General features: G+C 38.1%; 1 protein-coding gene across 3 annotated transcripts; it reads right to left on the reverse strand.

The window, feature by feature from the left end:
- Window positions 1-701: 701 nt before the first annotated feature.
- On the reverse strand, window positions 702-16,761 carry asxl2 (ASXL transcriptional regulator 2). 3 transcript variants are annotated; one of them, XM_082516467.1, is made up of 12 exons: window positions 16,544-16,761; window positions 14,753-14,835; window positions 13,723-13,831; window positions 13,354-13,495; window positions 10,194-10,312; window positions 9,184-9,304; window positions 8,837-8,896; window positions 8,079-8,239; window positions 7,712-7,808; window positions 7,498-7,603; window positions 5,436-6,168; window positions 702-5,121 (listed from the first exon to the last, which is right to left on the reverse strand). In XM_082516467.1, exons 1-12 carry the CDS (start codon window positions 16,598-16,600, stop codon window positions 3,334-3,336), a joined length of 3,576 nt encoding a protein of 1,191 aa, XP_082372593.1. In that variant the 5' UTR covers window positions 16,601-16,761; the 3' UTR covers window positions 702-3,333. The 3 variants fall into 3 exon arrangements, with proteins under 3 accessions (XP_082372593.1, XP_082372594.1, XP_082372595.1); XM_082516468.1 differs by lacking the exon at window positions 16,544-16,761 and adding an exon at window positions 15,696-15,741; XM_082516469.1 differs by lacking the exons at window positions 13,354-13,495; window positions 13,723-13,831; window positions 14,753-14,835; window positions 16,544-16,761 and adding an exon at window positions 11,033-11,646.
- Window positions 16,762-16,823: the final 62 nt, after the last annotated feature.

Below are 16,823 nucleotides of genomic sequence, written 5' to 3' on the forward strand. Positions count from 1 at the left end.
AGAATTCATTTAGACTCATTTAAAGGGATACTGCAGCAGTTTGGGACTTTCATAAAGAGGGGAAAGAAAGAGATGTGGCCGGCGCAAATACTTTCTAAAAGACCGGAAAAGTATCATGACTTTCTAGTTGTCTGGAGAACCAAGCTCCATAACTCCTGGGCTCTACATTTCTCATAATGCAGTTCAACAGCGTCATAGAGTGTTCCTGTTCTTTATTCAACAACTGGACTCTTGTGGATAATATACTGACCCCAAATGTTTTTAAATATTAAATTAAATATAGTTTATTTTTTGAAGCTATTTAATGAAAATAATACCCCCTCCCCAACTGTGACAGTGTGGTGACCTCATATAAAAACATGTATCCCTCCTAAGGGCAGAGATCTTTAGGAGACACCCCACCACATTTCTTTTTTACATTTTTCTAAGACAGTCAGGGATAACTCAGCTACAGCAATCAGGGTTATTATGTCAAACTTTGGAGCAACAGAATTTTTTTTGTCAGACTGGCCCATACAGGGGTCGTAACATTATTGTGCTTTAAAAAAAAATTTATATATATATATATATATATATATATATATATATATATATATATATATATATATATATATATATATATATATATATATATATAAATAATTATAAATAGTACCAAAGACAAAAAATACAATAAAATGAAGATGAAGTCAAAGAAGAAACTTTTTCCATTATTATTTATTCATAATATTCTATTACTTTGATAAAATACACTTTGTTTACAAGTTCTGATTACTATATTACATTCACCTGGAGTTTTAAATGGAGACAAAATGACACTGACATTTAAGAAATTCACCTAGTGTCAAACATGACATTAAAAGAAGAAGGGAAAAAAAGTGGAGACCCCCCCCTTCCCTTCTTCCAGCCATTTTCTATATGATGTGCTCTACACATCCAAATGCACACACACAGTTAGCCTTAGTATTGATTGGGACTGCTGTTGGACTCTTGTTTCAGTCATCATTAACCAAAATGTCAGCTGCCTTTAGGATTGAGAATGATTGTTGTTAATATTTTTTGCAGTGCAATCCAGTCCAGCAGGACTCTAACATCACTTTCAACCAAATATGACGTAAATGTTTAATGGGGATCAAAAATGAGAATAAAAGAGACATCTGTATCACTAATTAAAACATCATTATGTCCTTAATAAGTGAAATTTCTATGCCTTGTGAAACTCCTACTAGATTCTAGCCCTCAAAAACAACTTTCCACAAGACACACCCACCAACTAAAAAATAAAACTATATTAAATGAATGACTTTTAAATGGTGCATTAAAACATTATCTTTTCATAAAGTGATGATGCAAATAGACAAGTAAAAGCTACACTTTAGACAACATCTTCATTGAAAAATATAGACCAATGGATTCACTAAAAAACCTGGACCATACAGAATATCAGATACCTGGACTATTTGAAAAGTGATTATTCTGCACGGTGGTCTGTCCAGCCTAGAAAAAAAAACACTATAGGAAAGAACGGGACAGCCAATATATTAATATAGTAAATACCCTGTTGATTTGTCAAAAACAATTAGCAAATAGATCTTTTATATTAAAATATATTAATTAAAATATATTACTTTGATTAACTAGTCAGACATTTAAAAACAACTTCTGATTATTTTTTGTTTTCTTTAAGGTGACTTTGGCATACTACCTTGGAAATAATTGCTATAAAAGAGGTCATGTTTTGTACCTCCAGGAGATTCTAAAATATAGATGTGTCAATATTTGTAACCAGCAAAAACACAAAACTTTTGGAGATAACACTTCAAACACAGTGGCCTTTTTACAAGTCAGTACGCACTAAGCACTAATGTTAAAATCATCATAACGGGCCTGCAAAGGTTATAACAAGTGCTGACACCACTAATGTGTTGTGCATCACAAAGACAAATTACTGTTGATTAAATACATATGTGACAAATATCATTTTTACAATACTTCCAACCACAGTATTATAGAGGATCACTCTCTTAATTTCCTGGAAAAAGGCCACGTTAAAGTGAAGTGTTACACTCACTTATTGATGTATTGGTGACATATTGTACCTGTTTTTAGCATATTTCACTGTTCTTCTCTATTTTCATTCCACAGTAAAAAAAACAAAAACAAAAAAAGAAAAACATTTTGAAATAAAGAGCCAGTTATGCTCAAGCAAGGTGTGCAGCACGAATAAAATAACAATATTTCTACATCTAGGCAAATACCATACATGAGCAAGTATATACAGCAAACTAACAAAATTGTCAGCATTTTCTCCACCCGCCTTGAGTGTTTAAATTAAGTTTGCCACTGCTGATTTACCTATACAGACGCACAAGCATTAGAAATCCCACACCAAGGGAGATCATATCCACAAACCTGATTTTTGGGGAGGAAATGCTGATTCACGCAGTAGGAAGTGACTTCAGACCTTCATTGGAAGTGAAAAGATCTTAATTTACCAACAAGGATTATAGAGGAATTATATATGATTCTCTTTTCTTTAGGTTTGATTTTAAGTGCTGTACACTGTTATTACTTTATATCCAGGTGGTTTTCGAGTTCTTTGCCTTGGAAACAAGTCAGGTTGATTTATATAAAGTATAATTCAAAAATCACTCTATATCTTCTTACTAAAACTATACATGTTCATTTCTAGTTCTTAAATCTGAGTGTGTTCAGTAATAAAAGTACAGTTTCATATAAAATAGTTACTGTAAGTTGCATTTCCCTGCCACACGTGCATAAATGCCAAATAGGAGGTACTCTACATCAAATGATTATCATTAGCGCCCTTTTTCTTCTTTTTTTTTGCCGTTAAACCATAACTGATTAGGACCAATAATAAAAAGTGTCAGTCTAAAGCACAACAGTCATTATGTTCTAAAAAAAAAAAAAATAGCAACATTCATTTTCCCTCCTCAAAAAGAAAAAAAAAACAAACAAAAAAAAAAAACTAGACGCATATATATATTTAAAAAAATATATCACACTAATCTAGCCAAGTGCAAACACTGCCAGTTTTCATTTCTCACATATCTGACAACATTTGATTGAAAATGGATTGGCATTTCTATGACACAATTGCACAAAACGACTTTTCTTAGATGTTAGTGGAAAAACAAGACCATCCAGTGTAAATCCTTGCCTTTCCCACAACGAACCGATCCTAGAGCCGTTTTCTCCAGAGTGTGACTTAACATGTTTCAGCCTATTATGCACTGATTCTAAAACACTTGCTTCTGCTTTGTGCTTTGACAATACAACTCTAACCAATTTTTTGTTACTGTTAATTTAATATCATCGTACCACTAAACACGAGACACATAGTTTTGAGGGGCCTATGCAGTCATCATGGCAAAAAGCTCCACACCCCTTGCACATGATCATTGCCTTCAGTCGGCAGTAGCATTTAGACTGGACGTCCTCCATGTTGGAGCCCTCAATGAATGACTGTTCAGGTGAGGGCTCGCCCTGGTGGCCGTGGTCTAATGAGTGACCAGCAGGTATGGTGGTAACAGTCACTGAGAAGGACATAACGCTCCCGTGGATGCCACCACCATCAGCTTCTGATGAGGATGTGGAAGAGCCGGTGCCTGCAGTGCTGCGGTTCAAAGTGTGAGGTACGGACATGCTGATAGTGCCACCGTAGCGTGACGCTACCGGGGGTTCCTGATTATCAAGTGTTCTCTGGGATTGAAAGGCAGTCGGCCGCTGGTGACTGGGATCCACGTGGGTAAGATATGGCTCGGAGTTTCCTTGATTACTATTGCAGAGTTCGAGGTGCCTTCGGTGTGATTGAGAAAAGGGGCTGGTGTCTTTGGTGGTTGCGCTGGTGTTGTTGTTATCACCACCAGCTTCAAAATACTCTGATCCAGGCTCAGTCTTTATGTTATAGTGATGCTGAAAGCCCGCTGGTTCATTAGACTTGCCTACTGAGCATCTTTGCTGCTCTGTTTTGACCCCAGAAGGAAACAGAAAAACCTTCCTGGCTGGTTGGTCCTCCTTGGCTGCGTCCTCTGCTTCTGTGGTTTCCCTTTTTGTGCTGGTTACAGTTGTGTTTGGAATGGCAGACAGGTGAAGTCTCCTGCTCTCTGATCCTCTGCCATACGTGGAGACATTGAGCAGGTAATGTCCTGTCATGGCAGGCCTTGGCATCCTCCTTCGACCCAAAAAACCAACAGAAATCCTGGATCGATCCTGTCGCTCTTCTGCGTGCATCAGTTGCTGAACTTTGTACTGAGGTGACTGAGGCCCTACACCCCCTCCATAAGGCTGACTTTGTTGGACTTTCCTCTGCATTAGAGCCTGTAGGATCTGCTCCTGAGTCTCCTTGTCAGGAAGTTCCCTGTGATGTTTTGTGTTTTCTGAGAAAACACCAGCTCGGCCTGATGTATTGAACTTCTCAGCCCTGTGCTCAGCAGAATGTGACGCCTTTGCCATAGTACCAGAGGAGAAGTTTGACATCTTTACTTCCACCTTGGATAGCGGTTTTGGGAGGATCTGCTCCAGTGGAACTTCTTTGCCCTGAAGAAGCTGAGTGACCAGCGGGTTGTTTGCAGGGATGCAGGAGCTGATTCTGGTTGTTGATCCAGCAGTTAATGGGATTTCCTGTTCCTTTGAAGCATGCACCAATGATGGTTGTGCTGTTGTGGTTGTCTTTTGGACGCTATGGATTCCTGTACTGACTGTACCAGCAGAAAGACTTGTATGTTTTTCTTCAGTTTTGCTTAAGTACTTCTGAGACTGGTTTGGGCTACATGGACCAAAAGAGTCCACTTGGCAAGGAGAAGATATACTAAACTGTGTGGCTGCTAACCTAGCAGATCCCTGTGGGGATGTCGGGCTGGATAAGTGGTGTGTCTGCTCACTACTGCCTCCACCTGGCCCTGGGCCTGGCACTGCCCCCTTTGAAGCAGATGATGCTGCTGCTGCACGTTGTGCTCGGGCAAGCTGAGCTTTGGCTTTGATATCTGCCAAAGTGCGAGCACCAGTACGGCATGGGCTACTAAGTGGGCTTGGGAGGGGAGTCCTCGGTGAGATCTGGCTAGGTGACACAGGCAAGGGAAGAATTCGTGATACTGGGATCTGCAAAATGGGAAAAAAAACAAAACGGAGATGAATTCCCATTTGTATATCTAAAAAATATAAATAAAAAAAAAAAACATATAACAATATAAATAGGCTTCAAGCTGTATCCTATTTTATTTTCCCACACGTACAAAACAACAAACTCTGGGATTTACTGGGAAAACTCTAAGTCTCTGGAGCATAGTGAGACTAACAATATACTCAGCAAGTATAGTTTCCCAACTCTGAAAAGATAAAGCTACAGACCTGTCAGGTCCGCTCAGAAAATAGAGTGATCTGAGCAGACTTTGAGCTGCCACATTTATTCCTACCTTTAGTGGTGGAACCCTCTGACTTGTTGTTGAAGTTGGTGTAGCAGGGCTGGATATGGATGATGCTGAGGGAGACGCAGATGAGAATGAAGACACTGAAGAAACTGACGACATGCGGGGTCTTTTCTCTGGTGTTAATTCACCCTCTATCTCACTGAGAGACTTCCTTTTCAGTGGCTCTGAGGAGCCACTGGGCTCAGAGATGATCTCTTCGCTCTCTGCAGCAGGCTTAACCATAGACACCGACTGAACTTCTTTCAACTCTGAACTAGCCTTTGGTGGAGGGCTGCTGTCCACAGACAACTGGGAGCGTTCAGTTTTCTCCTCCTTCATGTCTTCCTTGTGCTCCTTTTCTGGCACTGTACATGCTGCACTCCATTCACCACGTTTCTCAACCTCTGGTGCTCTCACTGCAGCCGCCAGTCCAGTATTTGCAGTTGTATTCATCTTCCGATCCTCAGCATACTGTGAGCGTCGCGTCTTCATGGGTTCTGCAGTAAAGACAGGCTCTTTTTGAGCAGGCAGTGCTTTCAGAGGCTCCTGTGACGATGTCTGCGCTGGCTTTACGTCTTTTGCAGGAGCATCAGTCAGGCTGCTGTCCTTGGTGCACTTAGATTCCTCTAGTGCTTGAGCGACAGGTCCTGTCTGATGAGAGGGGGACTGAGGCCTGGCAGACTCCTGATTCAAATCAGCCTTTGTCAGCTCTTTGGATTCCTCATAGCTGAGCCCAGAACTGTACAATAGAAAGGGAGACAAAGAAAAAGAGAGAAAAAAAACCATAAATCTACGAATTAAGTCTTTCTTGAATGAGGAAAAAGTCATTAAACACTTATCTTTTAAATTATTATTTTTTAAAAATACACAAGAAGAGCTTTGAAAATGACAATAGCCCAAACAAACTAAAAACTATTAATCAGCTAGTATTGTTTTATTCATTGTAGTATTTTACTTTTCAATCTGTTCTTTTTCTTATGAATTGCTTAATTTTTAACAACAAACTTGACAACAAATGACAAATCTTTGAATCACAGAATCTAATCTGAAGTTGTGCATTAAAAGTGAAACTGTTGGAAAAAATTCATACATCCATAAAACGAATGACATTTATGAGCGCTATCTGGGCATTGCACTGACATACTATTTTGCCCTGTTTGGTTAATCTGTTCCAATATGTTATACAGAAAGTAAATATCCTTTAGAAACAGATATTCAATCAATATTCTTAAGAAAAGTGACTGTTCCATTTTCCTTTTGTAAATACTACAAGTACTAAGATTTTAGTCTTTTTTGATATTTAAGAAAAAAATACTACACTGCAAGATAAGGGAGGGTGTAACCTAGGCCAGTTTTTGTAGATATAATTTCCTGATGTCCCCTAAAGTTCCCCTAGAGGATGATGGGAAAGATGACAGCTGTAAAAGTGAACTAACTGAAGGTGTGTGTGACTGTGCCATGGCTGTTTAGACCAGGCATGAGTGACTGATGTCATTTGATACAGGACACCAAGGACAGTATATAAAGAAAATTAAATAAAACCTGTCCTGATATCTTATTAAAAACTCTGCCAGGTCAGGATTAGATGACCTTTGGTAAGACTGAGAACTCTTTTTGGCTCTCATTTTCTTTGAAAGCCTTCAAAGGGCTTTCTGAGAGTGAAGACATGGGGTTTTTTACAGTTAAAGTAAGAAGTTGGTTTAGGTTAAGGTTTGGATAAAGATGTCACACTTATTTGTGATGGTTAAACTTGGGATTAGGTGGGGTTAGAGTCTCGGGAAAGCAATAACACCAATACATGTCCTCACAAGAAAAGCCAAGCAAACATGCCTCATACTCATTCTCCCTGAACACAGAGATTCTAAAATTTTAGCTAAAATATTAGAATTGGTCATCTAAACAACCCCAAACCTACGACACACTTATTCGGGGCTAAAGATCTTCACCTGCCAAGTGGAGACCGAACAGCTGGACTGACAGATTAGCAAGATACTGTATGATGTCCAAGTTCATGAGAACTAGGTAGGATTAGTGGATCAAGAAATTATAAACGAAACAGAGAACCTACTTCTCCCCATAATAGTTTTCAAAGAAGGCTTCCTTCCAGTGCTCAACTTTCTTTTCCTTCTCAATTTCTTGGCGCATTCGGAGCTGCAATTCAGGAGTGAATTCCCCTAAAAATGGAAGAGTCACAAAAGAGCAAATGTAAACCTTGGTGTTGTGCTTTTTTTTTTAATGTGAATTGAATTTTGCAGTTATGAACTGAAAGCTTTTGAACTAACCCTCAGCCAGCCTGTCTTTCCAAGACTGAGCTGCTGATGTGAAAAACTCATTGTTTAAGGCAGAGCTAGTGACCTTCAGAAGGCCGTCCATGCAAGCCTGAGGAGAGAAGGCACAATGTTATGACTAACAGCATGACGATCAACATCACTGCATCGGTACATTGACCTTATTTGGATTCTGCCTATGATCTAGAATTTGCATCAAGAATCATACAAATGTTTTACAGAGATTAAAAAGATATTTTATGAGGCATATATCAAATAATGACTGACAGATACTGCACACAGCAACAATTTTACTTACACATTTACATTTAATGTAATATAAATAGCAAACGTTATAACATATGTATAATTTTAGGGCTACCTGGCGGTCTACTTCTGGCAGAAGTTTGACCAGCCTTTGCTGACAGTCTGGAGGCAAGACAGAGAAAGTGTGCTTGTTGATGATTGCTCGCAGGTTGGTGTTAACCAAAATAGAGTCTGGCGTCTCCACGTCTATTTTATACTTGGCACGTTTTATCTGCCCTGCGATACAAACAAAACAGGAAACAGATGTAAACCAAGGGAGATTCAATAATGCAAAGAAACAACTGTGAATTATGTAGTTCACTTTTAAATGTAGTAAAATAATTTGTTTTACTTAACTGTTTTCTGTCAAAGTAGAATAATTTTACTTACACCTAAGAAATAACTATGCAGACAATTAATTCTAGATTACAAGCAGACACAGAAAAGCTGAACATATAAAGTTAAACCCAACTGTCAGATTATTCTTAACACTCGAAACAAAAATTCTTACTGTAAATAATTTGGTTAACCCGATGTTAGAAAATTTCACTCACATATGAATTAATAGTGCGTGTGTGACTGTTTGTGGCATACTAATGGATATTTGTGCTATCAGGCTGATTAATGTGGGAGTGATTTAAAATACACTAAGAGGTTGTTATTGTGTGCCATTGTGCTCCTAACTGTCCTAAAGAGTATTTTTATTTGCTTCTTAAAAACAAAGCAGGACTACAGGGAAACTACTAATTACTAACTTTTTTCTGTTAAATATTATAATTAAATCATAAAAATTTCCACACAACTGATTTAAATAAAAGCAGTTGTCTGAATTACCTGCACTGAGGCGACTGGACCTTTGGGGAACCTTTCTGGGTACGACTGGGTGGCATAAATCTGTTTGGAAAGAAGAAGAGGAGCTAAAGGAAATGCTCTGAGAAATGAAAGCCAGAGATCCGACTGCTTCAGTTTCCACATTAAAGCTGCCAATTATATGAGTCATGTTTGGATGATGATGATACATAACCTTTTGTAGTCTAGCTATAAAAACCTGCAATAATAAACAGGATAATTCCCAGAACTACATCACTATCCATCATCTATCTACAAAACTGTGAGTAATATCATGCAATTAACATCAGTAAACTATCCAACAATTTGGCAATGTAAGAGTTACCACCTACCAGTTTTTGTTGTAATGTTATCTGCCATGTCTTTAAGGGTTTTCAGAAGCAGTCTTGGACTGGAGGAGGTTGGCATTCCCCCCTGTCTACGCTGGTTTCTCTGCTGCTGCTGCTTTAGGGCCTTAAAATGAACAACACAGAAAGACGCAAATAGCCAGCAGTATGAGAAAAACAGAGTGTGAATATGTGTAACCCTCTGTTTCCCTGCAATTGCTCCCCAAGGGCCACTTGCCTGGTTAAATAACAGCTAAATAACAGCAGAGCAATGGAACATAGGTTGCATAACAGAGGCATAAATCCTCGCCTTGCTGTAAATCTGAGAACAAGTCAGATCAAATTTGTCACAAATTTCTCTACACGTTTAAAGAAGCAAAGAAAGGAGGTCCACCACAATAAGATATAAAATAGGAAACAATAAACAGATCCGTCCAGTAATGTTTCAGCCAAGTCGCCATCTTGTAGTGTTACCTACGCCCAAATAATGAATACAAATTCACACCAGCACAGATGGAGTGAATTACAATGTGTGCAATCAAATTAAATCTAATTAAATGGAACACAAAAGGCAAAAGACAGCCAATGGGAAATGGGTTCTTTGAAAACATTAACACTGTAAAAACAACAAAAAAACAGCTACAGGCATTTCTCCCTGATGTTTGAAATAATCAGCAAGATGTCAGATAGAGAACAAAAAAAACAAAGAACACCAGCTGAAACACTACCATTGAGTTATATGCTGCCAATTAAAACAAAGTAATGAACATAATCATACAAATTTAATTGCTCATTGTAGCCCAAAAAGAGCCCAAGTCTAAGACTCCACACTCTGTATACCGATGTAAAAACAAAAGGGTGGATTTGCATAGTGCAGAACACAGAGGGAGTGATTTATATGGGAGTGGGGTGTGGCAGGAACTCATGTTACTCATCTGAGTAGGGAGGATAAGTTAACAACTTAAATGTATGTTTAAAAAAGAAAAACAACAAGAAATATATGTTGTTTGCTGTACCTGTTTCAAAGCTTTCTTGCTGTGTTTCTGCGAGGGAGAGATGAGCTTACTGGTGGGGACAGACGGCGACGAGCATCGAGGCTGTGGAGACGACGGCTGTGACTGCAGCTTGGAGGGAACTATGAAATACAGAAGCACAAAACAGATGTTACCAAATACATTTCCTGAGGGCGGTGTGCAGACTTTATAACATTGTGCTTTTGTTTTGGCGAAACTGAAACCAATTCTGTAGACAAAGAAGCAGATTACATTACCTTACTAAAATATCATATTGTTAAAAATGAGCTCAACTTCAGAACAATCCCCCTCCTACTATCTGCCTTCTGTTTCTTACAGAACATCTTTCTACATTCTGCAGCAGTTCCTTCCCAGTGCTGCCTAATTTGCATTTGACTTTGCAGTCCTTTGCATCGATTATTTCAAAAATAAAGCAATATCAGAGCCCTCCTACTCAGCTGTAAACCAAGGTTATTTGCTTGGTACTTTTAAGTTGTGCATAATGAGGAAGTGGTCACGGGTCATACTGAGAAAAATCAGTTTCCTGTTTTAACCGTCACTTAAGTTATTCAAGTGGCAGTGAGAAATAATAAGAATCGGTAAGACCACAACCTGAGGAAAACAAAATAATTGGCACTTGATGAAAAGCTCCCTCTCTCAAACCGCATTGCAATCAGGCACAATCAGGTGTTCATTTCACAATAAAGCAATATCTTAACCCCACAGAATCACAAAAGATCAGAAACCGTTGTAATGTGGCTGTTGTGCGCTGCCAGCAGGCTCTTGGTGAACAATTATCAGACAGCATTAAGGACAAAGTAAAGCTCAAAGATAAAACCCACCTTTCGCTATCATCATGTTCAGTGCTGCGTGTATTCCAGAAAATGTTTTTGATGAGGTGGTGTATTTTATGTTTGTGGTAAAGCCACTTTCCAACTTGACATGTCTAATGCGACTTGAGCTAGTTTCCGGTGTTTCCACAATAACCTACATCATCAGCTGACAGGGGGGTGTTAACTCTAACTGGCATAACCAATCAGCTACAATCACCTAAAAAAAAAAAAAAAGCCAAACATTATTGCATTATGATCTGTTGATGGGGTTTTTTCCTTCTCTGTTGACTGATGAACAGTGATGACACTTCAGCAAAAAACACACGCTCACTCTTTAATAAACGTCAACAGGGGTTGCATCTAAAGGTGTTTAAGGAGTTAGTAAAGACATATTTCAGTGCTTTATTAAGTAGTATTCACTGTTAATCTATATAGGTGGTCTGGAAGTTAGATAATGGTGACATATTTCAAATCTATAACACTGATCAACAAGTGTTTTGTTTTTCAAAATTTACTTTTTGACCCCAAATCTGAAAACCATTTTCATCTGGTTAAGCCATTCCAAGTACTGGACAACTGGGATGACTGAACACACACAGCAATGCGTTTCAACATTTAAGATGTAAGTTTGGTCTCGAGAAAAGTGAAGCCAAAATCAACAAAGATGTTTTTGTTAGTCCTGAAATCCGTGAACTGATGCTTGACGATGAGTTTGAAAGGAAATTGTAGCCAGCTGGATCAGCAGCATAGGAAACATTTGTGCAAGTAGCCAGAATTTTCTTGGCAATCTCAGAGCAGAGAACTTGTGTTTAACATGCTGAAATCATATCAGTTAATGATATGATGTTATTGTTTTGTCAACATTCTTTCCATCAAATCTGAGCGATGTCAGTGATGAGCATGGTGAAAAATTTAATCAAGATATTAAAGTGATGGAAAACTGATATCAGGAAAAATTTAATCCGAGGATGAAGGGTGATTACTGTTAATTCTTGCAAGGAGAGACAGATATAGAAGCAAAAAACCAAGTGCCTCGAACATTTTTAAGTGCGCTGAAAATGTGCTTTATTGTGTCTCTCATATCACCTTCTTGTTTATTTTCAGGAAAAAAAAACACATTAAAACTGTTTTAATGGGAAATAGTTAACATTCCAGAGATTGCACTGATACATTATAATGATATTCAAGTGTTAAAAGAATATGATGGGTACTTCCAAAATCTTATGCGCAAAAGTTAATTAGATTTCATATCTAAAATCAGCTTCTCACTGCAAACTCCAGCTTCCTTCCATAGTCCAAAGACATGCAACTAAAACTAGTTTAACCAGGTTAGCTAGTTTGAGTTAGTTATACTGGAAATCTAAGGTGTAATGTTGAATGTGAGCACAAATGGTTGTGTGGCTCCATCAACTAGCTCTGCGATAGACTGGCAACCTGTTTAGGGTGTACCCAACCTTTCATCTGTAATAGCTGGATTAGGTTCCAGCCCCACTGCAACCCGAAATTGGATAAGCAGAGGAAGATGGATGGATAATTTTGTTTGAAATCTGCAGGAAATATAAGCTAAACATGTAATCGAGCTATTAAGAATGAGACCCTTTCTTCATGGCAGACAATCTGACTGTTCAAACTGCCCATTTATTCACTCTGTAGTCTACTATTCAGTAGAGTAAATCAGCCATCCTGCAGTGCATTTCAAAATTACAGCTGCAAATTTCATCCACTACAAGTATACACTGGTACAGTTCATACACTGACTTGGACCATAATGTTTGAGCAGTCTGCTGTCACAAGTTAAAAAACAAATACTCATTACATATTGATAGAATATGATTTTCTTACCCTCTGAGAATTCCTGGTGAACACTTAAAACTAAAAGACCTACCAAAACTGTATTTGAGACATCAGGTACAACTAAATTTTTGGCATGTCTGAAATGTGATGCTGAGTAGCCTGCTTATCAAATATTTACTTTAACGGAATTTACTGCTTTGCATCAATTATGTTAATTCACAGTTACAGCTAAAATCTTCATCATTCTTAGCTAAATAAAAAAATACTTCATATAAAGCACACATTTTTGTGTTATGAAGTATTTCAATGCAATGGTGAGTTATGATAATTACAATGAGTACTTTTTTTTTTTTTTTAAAGCCATAATTACAAATTAGATTACAAACAGACAGCACATATTAATGTTGTAGCAGTAAAGGTAGGACCAAATTATCTTGCAACAAAGAAATGTCTGGAAACTCATTGCAAACAAGTGACTTTAAAATTTATGGTCATGTGTAAGTTAATTAAAGAACCTGTATGCAAGGGCACAATACCTCTTCGCATCCACCTTCCTCTCCTGCCCTCTTGACTGATAGCACTACTGTTGTTTTCTGAGCTTCGAGAGTCAGAAAGATTGTCACTGCTCTCCTCAGAGCCCTCTTCCGACAGTTCCTTCACCACATCTGAGATGTCCTTCTATATGAAAAACAGAGCAAAAGACTCCATGTTATTTTTATGCAGGAAACAGAGCGGAGGAACAGTTAAGCAGAAGTAAATAAGAAAATGACCAGCTACGGCATGTACATTCATAACTTAATTTGTGTCCAGGTACCCAAAAAGCTGCAATTAGCAAAGAAAAACATGTGCTAGTTCTTTTTTCCTGTATTGGCTGAGTAATAAACAGTGCCTTGTGTCTCACAAACCTTTAATGTGTAGACTCCCATTCTGCCCGGAACTTTGTAGAAGATTCCCTCCTCACCACGAGAGTTCGTGTGCAGCATTGCATTCAGACACGCCAGCGGCGACGTTCCGCTGGATCACAAGAGGAAAAACACAGTTTACACATCTGTTCCCCCATAAATCAGATGGCTGGGAAAAGACGAAGGAAGGGGAGAGGTTGGTCTGGTAACTTGGGAGAAGCTGCTATCATGCATCAGGAAAACATGTGTGAGTTTAGGTCAGATTTGCATCAGTGCAGTTAGAGGGGAAATTTGCTCTGTGCTTTATGAGAAATCAGCTGCAGAAAACTGATCCAATGCTCATCTAATTAAAGTGATGGACCGATATTCACAGAATAAAGGGGTCTGACATAAAAATGCCTGTTGCAAAAAAATTAATCTGTCAAGCTTTGCTTAAGTCATGCACAAATCTAGACTGACAAATTGAACCTTACTTTTTTTTTTGGTCAAATTGCATTTGTGCTGCTTTACACAGTATAACACATAAGGCTTTGAACAATATAATTACTAGAAAAAACAAAAGTCTATTTTTAATTTTTGGGAAATTACTCTAGTTATGCTTAAATATTTCTAATTTTTATTTTGTTAATTACTCGGAAAAAAAAAGAAAATGTAATTTTTATGCAACAGGTGGCTGTGGAAGCTCAAACTATGAACGTAGCATTGCATTTTTATGCAACCTCACCTAGAACATGTTATTCCTATTAACATGCAAAAAGGCAACTCCAAACAAACCTGCATTGCTGTGAGTTTGTTAAGATAAGCGGGGGGGCTACCTTTTCTTACCTTCTGGATGAGAATAGTGAAAGTGAAACAAAAAGAAATAAAACAATTATTAATTGAGTAAAGTAACTGTGACTATGTGAATAACAAAAAGGCACATGATATGAGCAGCTGAGAAATGACAGATGACACCTGTTGTGCTCTCATGAAAATGTCTCATATATGAAGTGTATCTGCAGCTCCAAAGCTATGACAACAAGGACCTGTGTACCTTATTTCCTTAAGTCTTTCTCTTTGGATCACTTGCAAGATCTCTTTATGGCTCATAGGTGTATTAGGGTACTTCTCCAGAACCTAGAAAATAAAAATGCAGATGATTATATTTTGCTGAGAGATTATTTAAAGGAAAAATATTCAGATATTAAGAGGCAGCCCAAAGGTTACTTCATTAAAGATATCACATTTTTTACACATCAGTAAAATTAAATTAAAATAAATAACCACAGGAACAACACTCCTCACTCACCAAGATATTTCTGTACTGTTCGGCAAGCTAACAGGATTTTATCTGTAGTAGGAGGTACAGGCTCCCCTTATGTAAGTATAACCACTGTAAATATCCATTTGTTTCTCTGTCAGTTAAACTGCAAAGTGCTCATGACTGACTGACAGAGAAGTGGCAAAGGTTTTGAAGCTTTTTTTTAATCTACTAATTGTTATTTGTTCTAATGACTGTGTGCCTTTTTAGGGTTTTTGTCTTGATTTTTATTGATTTTCGATGCAAGACTTGCCTGATCCAGGACGATTTCCTCAATCTTAGCTTAAAGCCTGAGCAATTTATGCAAAAACTCAACTAGTTTGTACTATGGTTAAAATGATCCAGTCAACAAGCACAGCACAGTTGTGTTTTGTATTTCTTCCTTTTTTCCACTATTAGAAATATATTTGGCATGAATATTTTGCAATCTCTGGAGAAAATGCACAGAATCCGTCTAGTAATAAATAAGGGGTGGTAAATTAAAGTTTCATTTGGGTTTGAGGTGGATGCACCACCTTATGCTGTAACATCTCACTTCTCTGAGTGTTGGCTGAAAAAAAAAAAACATGACAATAAAAGCTTCTCATAACAGTATAATAATAATAATAATAATAATAATAACAACAACATATCAGCAACTTTAAATCGGTAATTTAAAAAAACTACTATGGCTGACCTTAAGATGTAGCGCTTACACTTTTCCCAAACCCTCTCGAAAAGCCTTGAATTACTTTAGCTAGTGTTTTGAGCACTGCAATGAAACATAACTTTGAGTCCTACAAACGTTATCGCTATTTATTTTCTATGCAGTTAGCATACTACACGCTGTGCGCAAACTATAAAGTGTAAATACCTGTATGAAGCTAACGCAAGGCGTTACAGCCGATTGCAATGTGCTTAAATTATAAATTACTATTGGACGTTTTGATAATTTTATACTCGTTAGCATGCTATGCTGTCAGCTAGCTCAATGCTAACAACATATATTGTACTCTTGCAAAACGCTAGCATGACTAGACGGACTTTGTCATCGATTTTGTAGTTAAGTAGTTTGCTCTTGGGTTGCTTTAACTACGGAAACAGGAGGTTTTGTAGTGGTTTATTTCCAAATAATACAAATCAAACTTGTTGACGAACAGAGTTGCGTTAGCCCATGCTAGTCGCGCTAGCGCGCAACATTGGCGTGATTACTTCACGGTTACTTCATTGGACTTAATATCCTACGAGACCTGTCAGCCTTACTATCCCCACAAAACACATACAGTGGGTTCAGAGGCATGCTTGGGTGCACATGACTTATATTTATTTCGCTGTATTTATGCTTTGAGGTGCCACTTGATGAAAGCTACAAGGCTAGTAGTGACAGCGGTCTTTCCAAATGTCGAACCGTCAACACAGGCCTTGCGCGGTGCACGCAACATTTCATCTTCACCAGCAGGTCGTGAACTCATAAACACAGTTGTACAAGTGGGAGCGTTCAAGGAAAACAACCACAACAAACGCTACATAAAACACCAAGAATACCGTTTTCGCTGCTTCCGCCCACGTCCTCCCCTTCTTCTTCTTCTGTCTCTCCCTCATTGCGAATGTCCTGTTGCAGAGTAGTCTTCAATTTCTGTTTCAGTTAAAATGTTGCTTTAGTTACCGCGTAAGATCCACTCCGTCTGCCATGTTGGACTTACTGTAAAAGAGTCATGTGACTCTAAAAGAAACGTCATCTTACTGTATGTAGCTGTCATTCCAAGTCCTCAACTTTCCCACATGTATTTACACATTTGCCAGCTGCAACTATGACGAGAAAGGA

This window comes from Aulonocara stuartgranti (assembly GCF_965226115.1).
Source record: "Aulonocara stuartgranti genome assembly, chromosome: 19".
Lineage (NCBI taxonomy): Eukaryota > Metazoa > Chordata > Actinopteri > Cichliformes > Cichlidae > Aulonocara > Aulonocara stuartgranti.